General features: G+C 46.5%; 1 protein-coding gene and 1 long non-coding RNA gene across 5 annotated transcripts; both read left to right on the top strand.

Moving 5' to 3' along the window:
• The first annotated feature begins 1,299 nt into the window (after nt 1-1,299).
• On the top strand, nt 1,300-8,317 carry LOC127334091 (uncharacterized). 3 transcript variants are annotated; one of them, XR_011752214.1, is made up of 5 exons: nt 1,300-3,509; nt 3,644-3,853; nt 5,811-6,044; nt 6,734-6,786; nt 7,959-8,317. XR_011752214.1 is itself a non-coding variant. In XM_051360499.2 (3 exons), exons 1-3 carry the CDS (start codon nt 1,467-1,469, stop codon nt 6,036-6,038), a joined length of 2,481 nt encoding a protein of 826 aa, XP_051216459.1. In that variant the 5' UTR covers nt 1,301-1,466; the 3' UTR covers nt 6,039-6,328. The 3 variants fall into 3 exon arrangements, 1 of the variants encoding a protein (XP_051216459.1); XR_011752215.1 differs by having other exon boundaries at nt 5,811-6,051; XM_051360499.2 differs by lacking the exons at nt 6,734-6,786; nt 7,959-8,317 and having other exon boundaries at nt 1,301-3,509; nt 5,811-6,328.
• Nucleotides 8,318-10,868: 2,551 nt separating this feature from the next.
• On the top strand, nt 10,869-14,296 carry LOC127334090 (uncharacterized). 2 transcript variants are annotated; one of them, XR_007871935.2, is made up of 4 exons: nt 10,869-11,528; nt 11,635-11,901; nt 12,034-12,124; nt 12,614-14,296. It is a non-coding gene; the product is annotated as an uncharacterized lncRNA (long non-coding RNA). The 2 variants fall into 2 exon arrangements; XR_007871934.2 differs by having other exon boundaries at nt 11,635-12,124.
• The last annotated feature ends 857 nt before the right edge of the window (nt 14,297-15,153 follow it).

The raw sequence follows: 15,153 nt of genomic DNA, 5'->3' as shown, positions 1-15,153 counted from the left end.
ACGGAACAGCGAGTCATCATCGAACTGCCCGATACCTCCGTCGTGGCAAGATGCTGTTCCGCCGCAAGGAATCGTCGTCAGGGCCTCCTTGATTGCCGGTGACCGGGGCAGTACGCAGTAGCCTGGGCCCTGGGCCGGCCAGGCTTGCCTATCTCCTTGATAGGTCAGGATCGCATGGTTGTTCCTGCTAGTTCCAGGTTGAGCATGCTGGTGGTTGTACGGCACAAATCTCTCAAATTCTCCGGTGGTTCCGTCATTACGCTCGTCTATGCAGGTGCCGCGACATGGGAAAAATCTCTCTGTACGGCGCCTACTGGCCATGTTGCCCATGGTCCCAGGCTGTACTGAAGGCTGAAGCAATAGGAAGGAAGAAGGAAGCGAGCAAGACCAACAATAGAAGCAAAACGTGATTTGCATAGGAAGCATATAGGCATGCATGGGGAGAAAAAATTCTGCTACATGAGAGCGAGTTTTCTTATCTTTGGAAGCTATTCCCTATCTCAGTAGAAGCATATGTTTATGTTCATTATCGATAGAAGCAATCATTCATGTTACTGGAAGCATTTTTGTAGTCGACAACATTTCTTCCAGAAGCATTTCCCTAATTATTGTGTAAACAAATATTCAATATTTATTTCGTTGAAGCATTTCTCTAGTTGATGAAAACAAATCTGTATATATTTTGAAGCATTTCTCCTTATTTGGAAATGATTCCAGCGAATTAGGCATAAATTTTGCACCATATTATAGCAAATTTCATTTCAAGGAAGCAAATTCTTTAGTGTACGGGAACAGTATTTTTTGACGAAAACTTAACTTCAAATTGGAAATAAATTTCTTCCACACGAAGCAAATTTAGTTTCATCCGAAGCAAATTTGCGAAGCATTGGAAAGAAAGTTTGCTTCTCTCAAAATCGGGAATAATTGGCTTCCTAAAAAACGAAATTAAATATTTGGAATGTTCTTAATTAGATGGGCCGCCTCGAAATATTTGGAAACTCCATGGGATTAGCCGTGATCCATGTGTAATATTTAGGAAGCCAGTCACGGAAACTAATTAATACCCGGCATGTACTATGAACGCTCACATGATTTCATCGTACAGCAGCAAAGGGGTCCGATGGAACGCTAAAGATCGGCATCCGATCCCTAGCGCTGTCGCTATTACAAACTTGCAGTTCAGTTAGAGAAACTAAAAAACAACAAGTTTGCCACTGAGATATTTGGCTCATTTTGCGTGGATTTCCTTGGGGCTGAAAGATAAATACAGGTTGGTTTAGAAAAGGAAGGAAATGGGGGCAAATGATAAAATTCGCGTGGGGAAGAAAAACTTTTTGTCCATCCAACGCCGAAAAAAAATCAGCATCTTCTTCCTCGGTCGCGCCACCCAACCCCTCGCCGCACTCACTCACCGTCCCCGCTCCCGCATCCACGGCGGCTCTCTCCTATTCGTCCTCCACCTTCCCATGGCGGAGGCCGAGAGCAAGAAACCCAAGACCCACACTCCTCCTACCGCCGACGAGGACGACCCGGACCTGCCGCCACGGGAGGCGCCGGCCGGCGTCGCCGGACCGTTGCACGACTGGAATCGCGCGGGGGCCGTGGAGCGCCTCTCCGACTTCCGCGCCAACCTCCGACTCCTCCCCCCTCCCGCCGCCGTGGCCCCGTCCGCCGTGCACAGGGCCGGCCTCCGCGCCCTCGGCCTCCTCGACTTCGTCCGCCTCGACCACTCATCCTCCTCCGCTGCCCCGCGCCACGACCTCGTCGCCGCGCTCATCGCCAACTACCTGCCCGTTCGCGAGTGGAGCTACGTCCAAGGCGGCAGCCTCCAGGTCTCCCCCGGCACCTTGGCCGACGCGCTCTGCCTACCGGCCCCGGGGAGGACCGCGTCCATCGACCACGGCCCCCTGCCCGGCGTCGACCCTTCCGCCGTGGCCTACGCCGCGACAAAGTTCATCGAGACATATATCCTGACGCCGTTACAGGCCACCAACGAGGGGAAGCTGCCCAGCTATGTCGTTTCCGCGGCGCAGAGGGTGGAGGATGGGATGGCGCACACCGTTGACTGGACATTTCTCATCTGGCGCCTTGTCGTGGACGAAATGTTCGATCTTAGAAAGGGGACGAGGGCTGATTGGGCGTGCCACTACGGTGCCTACCTGCAGAGGCTCATCTTGGTGAAGAGGCCCGACCTCTTCTTGCCACCACCCGTGGCTGATGCATTACCAGAGCAAGCAACATTGCAGAGCCGGAAAACCCGCCGGTTACAAGTTGATGATAATCAAAAGCTACGTTCAGAGCTGGAGTCCAAGTTGCAGGAGCTTGAAGCAAGATTAAAGCTGAATGATGAGATATCCAAGCAGATTGACGCTAGATCGGAACAGCTTGAAGCCCGGTATATGGAAGTTGTAGCGAAATCCAAGCAGATCGATGCACTGGTGGCGCAATGCGACTACGACAGGAGGAACCTTGACCAGGAAAAGGAGAAGTGGCACAGTGAGATGCAAGCAATTGAGTCGCGGAGCCAGGCTCTGCTTTCCAAGGAATCTGAAAGCAGAGATGAGTTGCAGCGATCTCGTACACAGAAACCTCAGAAAGTGTTGATGGGTGGAAGCAAACAACTCGCACAGTCACAGGAGGAGATGCACGCAGCGCAGTCCAAGATGCATGGGTCTCAAAGAATATCAAAACTTGTTGATGGAAGATCCATGCTGCTTGATGTGAGGTCCAAGTTTCTTGACACGAGACTGTACCAGCTTGAGGCAAGGTCTTTGGAGGTCGAAGAGAAATCCAAGCTGCTTGACACGAGGTTGAACCAGCTTGAGGCAAGGTCTTCAGAGGTCCAAGAGAAATCCAAGGAGCTTGACGCGCTAGCTGCGCAATTTGACCATGACAGGAGGAACTTTGAGCAGGACAAAGAAAAGTTGCGCGATGAGATGCATGCAGTTGAGTTGGGCAACAAGGCTATACTTTCGAAGGAAGCAAAAAGCAATGATGAGTTGCACCGTGTTCGGAAAGAGCTGGTTGATGCAATTGACCGACTATCACAATTACAGGATGAGATGCGCATGATGGAATTGCTCAACCATGCTCTTGCTTCCAACGAAACAAAATGCAACGAACTGCACCAAAGACAAAAAGAGATGATAGATGTAGGCAAGCAACTAGCATATTTACGGGAGGAGATGCATGCAATGGAGTCGCTCAACCAGGCCTTGGTGACCAAGGAATCAGAAGGCAACAGAAAATTGCAAAAAGCTCAGGACGAGCTGATAGATGTAAGCAAGCAACTAGCAAATTTACTTGCGGAGATGCACGTAGTAGAGTCATTCAACCAAGTTCTAGTTGCCCAGGAAAGAAAGAGCAGAGACGAGTTGCAGCGCGTTCAGAAAGAAATGGCAGATGTAAGCGAGGAGAGTGAAGAACTGTCGTCACTCAACCAGGTTCTGTTTATTAAGGAATTAAGTAGTAACAATGAGTTGCAGGCCGTCCGGAAAAGGCTAAAAGATGTAAGTGAGCAACTTCCCATTAGTACCTTCTTTGTTCCAACAATTTCTGGCACCTGATCATGTGATGCTTTTGCATCATACCTCACTATATTGCCACTAAATTTCCTTGTGATTGATCTTGTGCATGTTTTCAGGGCTTGCAGACATTGACAAATGGACGACGAGCTAATATAGGTATCAAGAGGATGGGCGAACTTGACCTGAAAGCATTTGCAAATGCTTGCAGACGAAATTTATTGCTAGATGATGCAGAAGTTGCTCTTCTCTGTTCAAAGTGGCAAGATGAAATTACAAACCCAAAATGGCACCCTTTTAGGGTCGTCACGATTAATGGTCAAGCGACGGTATGTAGAGTCCTCTGTGCTATTTCTTTTACATGTAAAATAGGTCCTAATTTTCTAACTCTGGTAGCTTTTCTTGTAGCCCCTGTGGTTCTTTTTTTTTTTGAAAAGGGAAAAACCCGGCTTCTGCATCGTGGTGATGCACACAGCCTTTTATTGAGAAACAGTAGTCTTTGTTCAGTACTTATTACATCTCAAGGATCGCGTAAAGTCGATACAAGAATCAACCAGCGAAAAAAGGAGAACAACATGAATCGACTAAGCATCCTCTAGTCGACTAATATGCTGCCAGCCAGCCCGGCACAAGATATCCTGAGCGACCATCTGGAGCCGTGTGCATCCAGAAGCCATGACATCCCGCTGCTCTGGTGGTGATAGGAGAGCCCAAAGTTGGATCCAATGCACCATGGAGAAGATAACCTGTAAAAAATTGAAATTTTTCTTGTTGTTAAAGATTATATCATTGCGGCATCTCCATATTGACCAACATAAGGCTGATACACCAATGCGAATTAAAGCCTTGGATTGTTTGTCAACTCCATTTAACCAATTTCCAAACATATTTGTAATAATGGTTGGCGGAGGGAGATTATGAGTAAAATTAACAGTTCGCCAAATTAATTTAGCAAAAGGGCATGTTAAGAATAAGTGTTCTACCGTCTCTTGCTCTCCACAAAAAACACATTTAGTACACCCAATCCATTGTCTCTTTGCTAAATTATCTTTTGTCAAAAGCACCTTATTACTCAGGAACCACATAAAAATTTTGACTTTCAGGGGGATTTTCATTTTCCAAAGATATTTCCGCAAGTATGGTGTATGATCATTCATAAGATCCTCATACATAGATTTGACTGTAAACAACCCACTAGTTGTTAGTTTCCACATAAAACAGTCTGGTTCATCATTTAAATTTACCATCATTAATCTTTGGCATAAGTGTAACCATGATGTCCACTTATTACCAGATAGCACCCGTCTGAAGCTAATGTTCAGCGGTGTTTGTGCCAACACATGAGCCACTAACACATTTTTATGGTTCACAATATTATATAAGGATGGGTATTGAGTAGCTAAAGAGGATTCTCCTAACCAAATATCTTCCCAAAATCTTGTCGTTGCACCGTTTCCAATTTTAAAATATCCTTTTTGAAAAAAATCATCTTTTACCCGCATGAGTCCCTTCCAAAAGGGAGAATCAGTCGGTTTTGCCTGCACCTCAGCAAGGGTTTTTTGACTTAGGTATTTATTATGTAGCAACTCTTGCCACACCCCTTCCTCATTTAGTATTTTAAAGAGCCACTTACTCAATAAACATCTATTTTTGAGCTCAAGAACCTCAATACCTAAACCTCCTTGATCTTTTGGTCGGCAAATTATGTTCCATTTTGAGAGTCTATATTTTCTCTTAGCTTCATCTGATTGCCAGAAGAATCTAGACCTATAAAAATCCAGACGCTTCCTGACCCCAACGGGTATTTCCAGGAACGATAACATGAACATTGGAAGACTTGTTAAAACAGAATTGATAAGTACTAATCTATCGCCATACGATAGCAATTTTCCTTTCCAGCATCCCAATTTACCTTCAAACCGGGTCTCCACTGGATACCAATCTGAATTTTTAAGCTTCCTAAAATGAATAGGAATTCCTAAATATCTAAAGGGTAGTTCCCCTATATCACATCCAAAAATTTGTTTGTACTGTTGCTCTTCCTCCTTAGCCTTTCCGAAACAGAATAATTCACTCTTATGAAAATTAATCTTGAGGCCCGATAATTCTTCAAACAAACATAAGATTAGTTTCATGTTTACCGCCTTTTGCAAGTCATGTTCTAAAAACAAAATTGTATCATCAGCATATTGTAGCCCCTGTGGTTCTGTAAACATTTCCTTCTTTTATAAGACTTGCAAATGTTTACATGGTTCCAACTGACAGTGCATAGATTATCTGGTGTAGGAAATTTTCTCTGAGGATGATGAAAAACTTCAGGAGTTAAAGGAGCATGGTGAAGAAATATACACCTTGGTATCAAAAGCGCTTCTTGAAGTCAATGAGTGCAACGCCAGTGGCCGCTTTGTTGAATCAGAGCTTTGGAACTTTAAGGAAGACCGTAAAGCTACACTGGAAGAAGCAATCCAGTTCATCCTGAAACAGTGGCAATCGCATAAGAGGAAGCGCATGTAGCTGCAGGTTCAATGTGATGCTTTTGCTTCCGTAGAACTAGTACTTCCACCTTAAAGTAGTTATAATGTTATTTAGTGTTAGTGGATTAGTTAGAGCTTTGTAGTAGTTCTTACGGATCATGCAACTAGATTAGCTGTGATGACCTTTTGATTGCTAGTGTTTAGCACTTTAGCCAGATTAGGCTACCCCTTGTATCTTTGTATATGTGCAGTTCCGGCCGATGGAATTCTTGTATAAAGGGACACTTGAACTTGAATGATAGGCATGTAGGTGCAGTTTTCATGTTTTAACATGTTTTGTGTTGGAGGGAAAGTTACTTATCTGAGTTATAAGTTGAAAAGTGTAACCTTGTTTTAGTTTCTAACTTATGATTTCCACCCTAAGAATCCCTTTTATGTGGATCATCCTGGTATGGTTCATTTTACTGCGATTTGTTGTGGTTTGGTGACATGTTCAACATTTGGGCATTTATCAGGCAAACATTGTTTTTGGACCAAGTTCTGCTACCAGAGCCATGTCATGTTATCTGTTATTGCCATGCTTTCAGCCCTCTGTAAACTTCATCTGTTATTTCCTATAATATTCATTTTCCTCTGGTCAGTCAACTCATGGATTCAAAAGTCCTGCATAAATCTGTATTATTATATCCAGGATTGTATGGTGTGTATAATAAGTTTAATTTTCTGCTCTTGCAGCCTCTGAGCTCGATCCTAGTAATGATACTGTCTGGCAACCGCAGAACATTGAGGTATACTCTTCATATCTTATTACCCTATTTTTGTTAGGACTCTGAGTGTAGTTCGATTGTTTCTGTTGCCACTTATTTTCTAATTTGGTAGCCAGAGGAATGATATGATCATGTGTTATCCCACTTTTCTTTTGGAACAGATCTTTGTTTTTTTGTTTCAAATGTTTTGGTCTGGTCAAGTGTATTATTTTTTGGAGCAAGATCAAGTGCATTTTGTAGCAGCTTTAGTTTACCGAGTTAAACTGTTTTTGGCTGGAATTGGAGATTGAATGGATTATAGTATTAGTGATTTGGACTCTATTTAGCAGCTTCCGTTGATTTTTAAGGCATGTAGTTTCTACATATCTTGATGCCTGTGTATCCCGCGAATATCATGCCAGTTTGCCGCCTACTGTTCTGCTGCGCTGTGAGCCTCTCTCAGTCACTTGCTTTATTTAACATGTTTGCTTTACAGAGATGTGGACTAACAACTCCTAACAAACAATCACATATCTTTATTTTTCCTGCAAAAAGGGAATTTGGCTGTTCCTTAGGTTATTGTTGTCTTTCTAGGAGGTATCTAAGTAAGCCAATTATCTAATTGACACAAAAAATAGCTCCTGCAACTCGAAATGATCAGTTAGCAGCAGTCTGTATGGTCATCCAGATCCTCTCCATGTCTCGTACATACTTTCTTTTGCAATAAAATTTACTGTCAGGGCCTCCCCTACTGTTTCAGTTCAACATTTTATTTTGGAATGAATCTACTTTTTCAATCATGTATGTCTTGATGCTATTGGGTGAATCATATTTGCTTGTGAAAACTATTTGCACATAAATAATTTGCCACTCCAACCATCTTAATCAGTTCAACAAGATGCATGTAATCCCACCTTTTCTAGTTTCACTTGGAAATTTGTTTGTCATACTCAGATAATGCTTTGATAATCCAATCTTATCTTAACTACAACCACTTGCTTGGTATTCTTAATGTAAGATATTATGCTTTCGTAGTGGAAGGTGTTATACTATCCAATTACTATATTAAATACTGGTATAAATTTCTTAATAATTTTTTGTTTGAGCTTCTATTATTTTGTTCGAGGAAGAAGCCTCTGTTTGTTTATCGGGTAATCATGTTTCTGCTATGTTTGTTCGAGTATGACCTAACTTCCATTGTGAATTCTCTCCAGCTGTTTGACAGGTTTTATCACTCAAGACTTTGAAGCAGCTCTGCTCCATATGCCTTGTTGGTGCTGTTATTTTGAACCGAAGAAGCTTCACGGTATTTAAATTAGTTTCTGGGTGTTTGCAAAAAACGGAAGTTTCTGGGTAGGTGAGGATATCTTATTGTGCACAAGATCAAGAACTGAATCTTGCTATTAGGAGCATGAACCTTAAAGCTTTCTCCATCTGTCATTTTTAAAACTCATTTTCTTGAAAATAAATAAATTAGAAACACCTAATCTTGAAAATAATTGACACCCAACCATTTCTGTCTTTAATTCTACATTTTGTCTCGAAGATGCAATTTGTGACTATATGTTGTTTCTATGTGGTATGCCAAAATAGAGTAAAACCTTATCTGCTCATATATTCAGAGCTTTTATGCTCCATTTTCTATTTCTTTCTTTTCTCAGGGAGTAAATAGAGTTCTCTGGATCAATACTAATGAAAAATGATTTGTTCCCCCTCGTGGCTCCTGTGGACAATGGGAGGGAACCCTAGCTGCCACCCACCTAGGCCCCATCTCCCTCCTCGCTGCTGCCGGATGGCGTCGCTGGGCAAAAACCGGGCACTGGCGGCGGCAAGGACCCCTCTCCCCCTCATGCGGAGGACCTGGCGCGGGCCGACGTAGCCGGTGAGGGCGGCGCGCTTGATAAGGGGCGCGACGGTGCGACTGTCTCGGCGGCGGTGTGGTGGCTTCGCAGTGCGGTGGCATGTCCGTGCTAGAGGTGGCGGCTACTCTCGGGCGACCACCAAGTCCGGCAGCGGGTGGCACGGCTTGGCCCCGGTCCTGGAGGTGCAGCCTAGGTGGTGACAGCGGTAGCTGCGGAGGTGATTGGCGCAGGCAAAGGCGACGGCTACTAGCGGCGTGGCAGGGGTAGGGTGGGCTTCGGCCGGTGTCACATTTTGGTGGCACCTCATGGCGCTGGTGGGAGGTTGGGCGGTGCAAGCCCCCGTCTCTGTCTGTCGCGCACCCGTAGGGCCAAATGTAGGCTAGGAGAGCCTAGGTCCGGCGGCCACCTTGTGCTAGGTGCGGCTTGTGGATGGTGCATAGGTGCCATGGCCATCTTGTTTGTCGCCTTCGCATTCACCGACACTGCTTGTTATTGTCGTTTTGGCCTAGTTGTCGTGGTGCTTGTTAGGGTGTGTTTGGTAGACTGGGCCTGCTCAGATTTACTTTCCCAGTAGAGATATCTGACCTCATACATGCTAGTCTGAGATTTTACTGTGTGTTTGTTACCCTGTATGTGTTGGGAGAATCTGGACAGATACTTTGTTTGGTTAGCCCGTATGTGTTGGGAAAAGTCCAAAGACTAGAAATAACATAGAGGTCCAAACTTTTACACAAAGAACCTTGAACAAACAAAATAAAAATCAATCAAGTCCCTGCAGGTAGAAGCTCATCGGCGGCGCCCTGCAATCCCGTCCTGTAGCTGCCGGCTGCTGGGGGCTCCATGGGCAGCGGCGCGAGGGGCTCCATGGCGGCGGCACGAGGCGCGTGCGTGGAGGCGTCACGGCGGCGGCGCGAAGAGGCGCTAGGGCGGCGGCGCGACGAGCCAGGGAGCGGGGACCCATCTCGAGAGAGGCCGGAGCAGGAGGAGTGTCGGCCTGGACGGAGAACGATGGGAGAAAATGGGGAGAGAAAGAACGTGGGGGTGAGGGTCTGGGGGGTGGGGCGCGGCGAGTACAGTGTTTTGCGGGACGAGTTCGACCGGGATGACCAGAGAAGCTCGATTTGAGCTTCTCTCCTCAACCAGGCTCTGAGGCCTTTTTCGTATGGGTTGGGCAGTGCTGAGTTGCCCCGACCCGACCTAACAAACACAATCTTTGTCTAAAATCTGGGTTGGGAGGAGAATATCTGGGTTGGCCCGATCTACCAAACACGCCCAGTGTCGTAGCCAGGATGCCGGGGTGGTGACACTGGAAGGTGGTGTGCGCGGTCGGCTCCCCGGTGAGCAACGTTGCGGTGGTGGTGGTTCGTCTCTTTGGTTGTGTGGGTGGCGAGGGGCGGGCGACGTGGGACCTTGGAGTCGTCGGTGCTTCAGCAGTGGAGGCTCTCAGGTTGTGTCCTGGAGGCTTGGTTTGTTGGCGTCGGGTTGACCATTTTTCGATAAGTGGCGCTTTATTACTCAAAAAATTTAAGCATTACACCCAGCCTCTGCATAACTAGGATGTACACAACCGTTCAGAAGTCTAGTAACCATCCACATGAGATTAAAAAAACTATATAAAAGATCAACTACTATGCCGCTCTGTTGGCTTCAATCCTCCGACTATGCAGTCACCTGTAGCGAACCAGGAAAATCCCCATACTAGATTTGTTTGTTCTTTCTCTTTTATGCATCATGCACCATATCATCCACAAGATTTTATCAAATACAATTATTTTAAATAAAAACTATTTCGAGTTTCACCCTCTCATATGGTTTATATATATTACCTCCTCTTGTCTCTTCTTTTAACAAAACTCTAAAACCAAAAGTATATAAAAAAAGATATTTTTAAATGTTATCAGTTTCAAAATAAGTTTTTGAATATGTGGTTCAAACCATCCAGTGCACCTCTTTTCCTTATATCTTATATTCTTCTATGTATCTTGTTCGGTCAGCTCGTGAGACCTGAGCTAATCCTCTTTTGAGGCAAACTCACGTGTGCTATCAAAGAAGCCTTTCTTCTTTTTCTTTGCAGCCCATATCATCTTTGCTCCCAGCCCATCAAGCAAACAAACCATCTCCCTGTTCTTCAACCTGTACGGCAAGCATCCCAGCGGAGCCACGTCGCACAGCAGCGCGATGGGACGGCTCCCATGCAACCGCTCCTCCCTATAAAATCGAGCAGCCACCATTTTTTTTCGAACCCTAGCATTCCTACTTCCTCCCGGTACCCGCCGCCACTTCCTCTCTTCCTCCACCTTCGTCGCGTCGACCGCTGCTCCGGCCGGCCGTCCGTCAAGTTCTCCGGCGCTGCTCTTCGTCGACCTTGTCTGCGCCGCCAAGCTCTGCGAATGCCGGCGTCCGCTCGCCCAAGATCCTCCCGACGTGCTCGACCGTGTCCGCGTCCTGCACGACGTCCCAGTCTCGGCGCCTCGCCAAGAGCTCCGTCTTCCTCGCCGGCCGTCGGGCCAGCACGTTCTCGTCATCAACGACCTGTGCCGCGTCCGCATGTCGCCGTCGTTGTCCGTCTCCGCCGTGCGCTGTTGCGCGCCTCTACTTGCCTCCCGCCGTCGTCCTCCGCGTGCATGGCCAGCGTCGGCTACTTCTGCAAGCCTCCGCCTTGCGCCGCACCTTCTCCAACCATCCTGTGCATGCCGCTCGTCGACCCAGACCCCAGACGTCCGCGCGTGGGGCGCAGTTCTGCCCCGTCCCGGTCTCCTTCGACGTCTGCATCCGCGTCCTCGTCGCCAGCTCCCTGGTGAGACTCATGCTCCAACCGCTCCGCCCATCTCCGCCTCCGGCCGTTTTCCGCCTCCGTCAAGAACGTCATCCGCCGGCAGGGCTTGTCTCCGTTCTTCTGGTCTCTGTCGCGTCGCCACCCAGGTAGTCTCAAGTTCCTTCTTTCCCGTGCTTGCTCAACACCTGCAGTAGACCAGCTGGTTCCTGTGTGTTTCCTTGACCAATCGATCTATCCGTGTTTGATACCCAGTGCACCGTCCGCGTTCGTCTCAACTTTGTCTGCACTCTGCAAGCACCCCGGACTCTGCTTCACCCGCATCGGCCACGTCCGGCTCCAACCGTGACCACGCCACGGCAAAGCGCGCACCCGCCGTCGACGCCTCTGGCCGGCCGGCTCCCTCAGCTTCCGTCCACCTCCACTTATCAGTGTCGCGTGTAGCAGCAGGCAAAGGAGCTGCTTTGTCTCGGTTCAGTTTGGTGCAGTACACGACCACATGATCTGAAGCTAGCCCAGCTGGTTCGTTCCTTGTACTGCATCCCTGTGATCCTGTGTTCAATTCCAGAGCCATGCAAAGCCATCCTTTTTCTCTTTATTTTATTCATTTCTTCCTGGTCCCATCTGTCATTGACTAGGGCGGGTTCCTCCCAGGTGAAAAACGTCCAAACAACCCGACATCCAGTCAGCACGGTGTCAGCATCTACGGCCCCGCGCGTCAGCCCCTGTGGTGTTCCCTTCTTTGGTATAAAACGTTTCTCCTTTTCTCAGTTTTTCTGAAAATTCCAGGAAATATATAATTCTTGCATAAATCATATCTTTTGAATCGTAACTCGAAATGCAAAGTGTTTTATATGAAAGTTGATCAGAAAAATGTGAAGAACATGAATATCCCATCAATTCATCTGTTTGCATCTCGCATCATGTCGCGCGTTGATAGTTATGCATGTTCACCTAACATATATGCGGAGTATTTCGGAACGCCGACGTGGTATTCCCCGCTCCGTTTAATATTGATGTAGCTCACCCCTGCCATGTTGTACTATGATAACCAACACTTAAATTTGCCGGTAGAAATGCAACTCCAACCTTAATTTGTTTGTCCGGGGTTCCGACTCCGATTAATTTGGATAAGTTGCATCGCACCATCTCTGCCATGTCATGCATATCATCCTGATCATGCTAGATCTTCTTTATCCGTATTAGTAAGACTTGCATGCGTTGTGTGTTCCAGCATTTGCTTCTTCACGGATAGGATCGCGAAGTGGTGTGGTGAGATACGACAAGTCCTCCGGATGTTCCTCGGCAAGCTTTAACAGGCAAGCATTTCCCCTATACTCCTGCCCCTGCAGAAGTCGCTCACCTATTTTATTTTTGCCTTCTCCCTCATGCTATCCTTAAGTTGCGTTCTTGTCACGTGTCCCTTCCACTTGTTACCTCAAGCAGCCTATATTGCCACCATCACCTCCTACAACTATTGTTTGGTTATCGGGTCTGCCTTGCGAGTCGTAGTGCACGCTAGTGCTTTTATATCTCGTTACCGTTAATGCTATCTTATCGGTTTATCTGTTGGGTAATCATGACACATGGTTTATGGTTATATATATTGGAAGTATCATGGTTACTTGTTAATAATTGTTAAGCGGAGGCATCGGTGGGTCAGCTGATCATTTTGTGACGGCTCACTTGTGTTTCTTTAAAGCTTAGGACCCCGAGTTCTTGTTATCTGTTCCGAGACTGAGCGCTCTAACCACACGTGGGTATGTTTCTGGGTCTCCCCTCGATCACTGCCGGAATCTACAGCTTTGTCCAGTGGCCACAACTAGTTTGCAATATTTTACCATTTGTCGTTCGCGTGCATGCCAGCCTGTTACTTATTTACTTTGGGAAGCCCTTGGGTGCCTTGTATCCCTTGTTTCTGTTACTTATTTACTTTGGAAAGCCCTTGGGTGCCTTGTATCCCTTGTTTCTGGTATGCACGTATAGGTCGCGGAGCCTCTGTGAAGTGGTTTATCGCCCCAGTGTGTGTTTAAACCACCTAGCACGCTGGCGCACATAGCTAAGTCCGCTTCGGAGATACGGCCGTACGGGTTCAACTTGGTTAGGTGGCTTCCTGGACATTGTTGTCGTGAAGGAGAGTGCGAGTCGTGATTTCCACCTGTCGCAAGTGGTTTGATCGTGCGTGTGGGCACATTTGGGCACCCCTGCAGGGTAAAATCTTATCGATAAGCCGCGTCCGCGGTTATGGACGACTTGGAGCTGTATGACTCGACCATAGACAACTTGCACCTATTGTTTCATTACTAATAACTTGTGTAGTAAGATAGAACAACTTAAATAATAACTGGTTAAAACTTGTCAACCGTGTGAGTGCCTTTGTAAGTACTTCCTTGCGAGGGGGGAACGCATCGGCTGTGTTATGTTTGTAGAGTATAGAAATGTTAGTTTATGCGCTCTCTCACCTTCTCTGATAGACGAATATTGTAGAGTGTCTCTATAAGTTTTTAGTGCTTGCGCGCTGCCGCTTAACCCCACCATATTGCCTATGACGTTCTTCTTGCGTCCTCTAAGTCCCCTGCGTGCCTCAAGTACAAAGGACGACTGGTTGACGAATGCTTATACGTCTTGAAGTCTTGTTAAGTACGAACCCGTACTTATTGCTGCTTCTACGGGACATAACCGGGCAGGTATGAAGATATGTTCGATGAAGACGACGCTAGCAAGGTTACCCTTCCGGCTTGGCCTGGGCAGGGTTATGGACACCATCGTTATCTTCAGGACTCTTAGTCCAAATTTGTATCTTGTCCGTACTCGGACGTATTCGATCTTCTGTATGATTTGGATCTTTGTATGTATCTATTTGCATCTTGACTCGTTGGAGTCGTTGTTGTAATATATCTGTTTCTTGTGGGCTCTATTGTAATCCGCTTGTAATGATTACTACTCGTGATTGATTCCACCCGCATCGCGTGCATGCTTCGGCGTGTACGAGGCGCTTGGTGGTGCGTCTCCTAGAATCGATATCGTGCGGATTTCGGCGGGTTCGCTGAGATCCTCATGGTACCGGTTTTGGGGCGTCACATCACCCATGTTGGGAAATAAACTCCGTGACCATGTTCTCCAATCGTGTAGACACCTCCATAAAGAGGTCGCGATCCTCCAAACGCTGAAGTGGCGACCATGAATAGAGCAAAGCCGTACACCGGTATATGACCTGCATAAGAGAGGAATTTTTGTCATTAAAAACCTTGTCATTTCTACATAGCCAAAGCGACCATGCAACCGCAATCGCTCCCACTCTGATAATCGTTTTGTAACTAGAATTCACCTCATTTAGCCAATTGCCAAAAATGTTTGCAATGCTACGAGGAGGGTATAAGGTAGAACCTATCTAAATGATTGACCATATAGATCTAGCAACTTGACAGTTGAAGAAAATGTGTTTTACTGTCTCTTCTTCGTGACAGAGCACACATTTCCTACAACCTTGCCAGTTGCGCTTTACAAGGTTATCTTTAGTAAGAATCACACCTCGATGAAGATACCATGCAAAGGTTATCTTTAGTAAGAATCACATATGCCAGTTCCCAAATGGAATTCATCCTTCCCCTGAACCAGCTGGATTGAACCTAACCGCTCAAGCAGTTCATTATAAGAAACTAGTTGGGGACCGACAAGATCACGTCTGAACTTCATAGAGGGGGAGAAGATTCCAACACCTTCTGCAAGGTATCCCCTTTATGGCGAACTACAAAGCCAATTGTTGTTCACGAA

The sequence above is a fragment of the Lolium perenne genome, chromosome 2 (assembly GCF_019359855.2).
Source record: "Lolium perenne isolate Kyuss_39 chromosome 2, Kyuss_2.0, whole genome shotgun sequence".
Lineage (NCBI taxonomy): Eukaryota > Viridiplantae > Streptophyta > Magnoliopsida > Poales > Poaceae > Lolium > Lolium perenne.
Note: the sequence above shows the minus strand (reverse complement) of the source record. Positions and strands in the feature narration are given on the sequence as shown.

Coding starts and splice junctions, on each gene's coding strand:
- LOC127334091 (XM_051360499.2), top strand. CDS start 1,467: ATGGCGGAGGCCGAGAGCAAGAAACCCAAGACCCACACTCCTCCTACC. Junction 3,510..3,643: donor TCCGGAAAAGGCTAAAAGAT/GTAAGTGAGCAA, acceptor GCATGTTTTCAG/GGCTTGCAGACATTGACAAA. Junction 3,854..5,810: donor CGATTAATGGTCAAGCGACG/GTATGTAGAGTC, acceptor TATCTGGTGTAG/GAAATTTTCTCTGAGGATGA.